This window comes from Aptenodytes forsteri, unplaced genomic scaffold (genome assembly GCF_000699145.1).
Source record: "Aptenodytes forsteri isolate BGI_AS27 unplaced genomic scaffold, ASM69914v1 Scaffold321, whole genome shotgun sequence".
Taxonomy (NCBI): Eukaryota; Metazoa; Chordata; class Aves; order Sphenisciformes; family Spheniscidae; genus Aptenodytes; species Aptenodytes forsteri.
The window spans coordinates 1,323,892-1,326,771 of record NW_008795030.1 but is presented as its reverse complement, the minus strand read 5'-3'; the positions used below and the strand labels follow the sequence as shown (position 1 = coordinate 1,326,771).

The following is a 2,880-nucleotide window of genomic DNA, read 5'->3' as shown; positions in this document are numbered from 1 at the left end:
GGAGGAAGATTTGGGTCAGGGGAGGAAGATTTGGGTCAGGGGAGGAAGATTTGGATTGGGGACCATCGAGCCAGCAGAAAAGCCCCCCAGTTTCTCGCCCAGCTGCAATCTCCTGCGGTCTCAGTGATGGTGCTGGGGCTCAGAAGGTGGGCATCCCCGCGTCCCCGCGTCCCCGCGTCCCCATGTCCCCGCCGGGGCAAGGCACAAGCCGCCCGTGCCCACCTGGAGCACTCCTGCTTGTAGATGTCGATGATGTTCTCCACCAGCAGGTTCCTCTGCAGCCCGTAGACGCCATGACGGTCCAGCAGCACCTCGTGGCGACACGACGGGCACCGGAACCGGCCCCCTGAAATCACGCTGCCCCGGCTCTGCCAGTACGGGTTGGCGGCCTGGGAGGGGGAGATGCACATCGGGGTGTCCATGAGCATCCCCACAGCACCGCAAGCATCCCTGCAGCGCTGAGAGCGTTCCCACAGCACCACAAGCATCCCGGTGACCACCAGCCCGGGCAGGGGGGGGGGCGGAATGGGCACAGGGACCCCCTCTCACCTGGAAGACGTCGTTGGCACACTTGCGGCAGAGATTGTGCTGGCAGGGCAGGATCACCACCGGCTTGCTGAACATCTCCAGGCAGATGGGGCAGATGAGCTGCTTCTCCAGGCTCTCCATGGGGCTGCCATCCTGCAGGATGCCGGCTTGGAAATCCATCGGCACGACGGCGTGCTCCTCTCACCCGCTCTTGGCTGCCGGCGGCACCCCTCGTCCTGCTATTTATAAGTCGCTCCCCGGTCACGAGGAGCCAAATCCCTACGCGGGGTCGGGTGTCCGGGAAAGCAGCACCTGTCACACGGGACTGAGCCATCGGGATGCTGCTGGCGGCGGTAAACAAGCTGGGGACAAGCTGTCCAGGAGGCCCTGCCTGCCCGTGCTGCGGCTACCGGCACGCCGAAACCGGAGCTGGGGGGATAAACAAGGCCAGGCTTTGCCCTGAGGCCAAGTGGCTGCACACCCCGGGGGGCAGCGTGGCCGGATCCTGGGGCTGGACCCCACAACGACATAGGGGTGGGGACATGGAGGGGCAAAAACCAGCCCCGCGGTCATTCAGACATTGTGATGGTGCCAGGAATGGGGCAGAGCCGCGGCCAGCAGCAGCGGGGGGTGGCTCATAAGGAGCATCTCCCTTTGCACTCCCAAAATGCGGCCACTGATGGGGCGCAAACACGCGCCTCGCCAGTGGGTCCCCAGGCTGTGCTTGGAGGGGAGAGGCAGCACCAGGGAGACGCAGTCCCCATGCCCAGTACGTGCACCAGGGTCCCCCCTTCCCTCCCCAGGAAGGGGTTAGGGGGCTCTTTTGTAACCCCAGATGCAGGGGCAGCCGCAGGGAGGGCTGCGAGAGCCGGCCAACCTCCAACCTGCCCCTCCGTTCGGTTGCAAAACCTGACCCAGAGGGGAGGGGGGAGGGCTGCGAGAGCTGCGCTGGTGTGCTTTTTTTTCGCACAGCCCCTCGGGACCCGCACCCGCCGGGGAAAACAGCCCTGGCACACGGTGCCCGGCTGGCGCAGCGATAAACAGGGTGTCGTGCCAAATGCCAGCGCCCGTCCACAGGGAGACCTGTAAATATTGGCAGCTGCACGAAGAGAGAGGGGTAATTATAGTGCCGTCGCCTATGGGTCACGCTGGCGGGGGGACAGGGTGGGGCGGGATGGTGGCTGCTGCTGCGCCCACAGCGACTGCGGGCAGGAGAGGACGAGTGCTGGGGTGCAGGAGTGTATGAGTGCACAAGTACAGGGGTATGTGGGTGCAGAGGTGCATGGGTGCAGGGGTACGTGGGTGCACAAGTGCAGGGGTATGTGGGTGCATGGGTAAATGGGTGCACAAGTGCATGAGTGCATGGGTACACAGGGTGCATGGGTGCAGGGGTATGTGGGTGCATGGGTAAATGGGTGCACAAGTGCACGAGTGCATGGGTACACAGGGTGCATGGGTGCAGGGGTATGTGGGTGCATGGGTAAATGGGTGCACAAGTGCACGAGTGCATAGGTACACAGGGTACATGGGTGCAGGGTGCACAAGAGAATGAGTGCATTGGGTAAGTGGGCACATGGGTGCAGGGGTATGTGGGTGCATGGGTAAATGGGTGCACAAGTGCACGAGTGCATGGGTACACAGGGTACATGGGTGCAGGGGTACATGGGTCCATGAGTACATGGGTATAAGGGTGCAGGGATGCATGGGTACAGGGGTACACGGGTGCATGGGTACACGGGTGCGCAGGCCCCATTTTTGCTGCAGCCAGTCCCCCCCGGGGCAGGGCAGCCCCACAGCTGTTTTGGGTGCTCCTTCCGGGCAGGCTCACATGTTGGCCAAGCGACTCTGCTGGGACCAGCCAAGCACATCTTGCAAAAATGTCCCCGTTTCGGCACTCGGGGCTCTTCCAGGGAGGTGCTGGCATGGAAGCAGGGCTGGCCGGGCACTCAGGAGGGCAGCGCGGGGGTCAGCCACCGACCGGAGCCAGGAGTGGGGCACCCCGATGTGCACCCACCCCACGCCCACAAGCTGGCCCTTGCCCGGGGGGTGGCATTGATTAACTAATTGCTTCTGGACTTGATTAAGGGGATTCGCGGGAATGGGAGGGGGGGGGTGTAATGCCCTGATCAGCTTTCAAAACCCACTAGGGGCTCATCGGCCCCTAATTGGCTTGGGGCAGCTTAGGCAGGGCCTCGAGGCACTAACCACCACCGGGCTCCTTCCCAATTAACCGGGGAGAGATGCAAGAGCGCGTTGCTCTGGCGGGAGCGTACCTGAACGGCCTCTGCTCGCTCTCTGCAGGCCTCCAAGCAGCGGCAGGCCCTGGCCCCTCCCAAAATGACTGCGATGGCC

The 2,880-nt window shown here is 63.5% G+C and overlaps 1 protein-coding gene across 3 annotated transcripts in view; it reads right to left on the bottom strand.

Annotated features, from left to right (window-relative positions):
* TRIM63 (tripartite motif containing 63) overlaps positions 1-747 on the bottom strand; it is a 4,150-nt gene extending 3,403 nt beyond the window's left edge. For all 3 annotated transcript variants that reach the window (XM_009276215.2, XM_009276216.2, XM_009276217.2), the window contains exons 1-2: positions 550-747; positions 223-389 (exon numbers count right to left, since the gene is read on the bottom strand). In XM_009276215.2, coding sequence (XP_009274490.1) covers positions 223-389; positions 550-708 — 326 coding nt within the window. In that variant the 5' untranslated portion in view covers positions 709-747. The remainder of the gene's footprint in view (positions 1-222; positions 390-549) is intronic.
* Between the last annotated feature and the right edge of the window lie 2,133 nt (positions 748-2,880).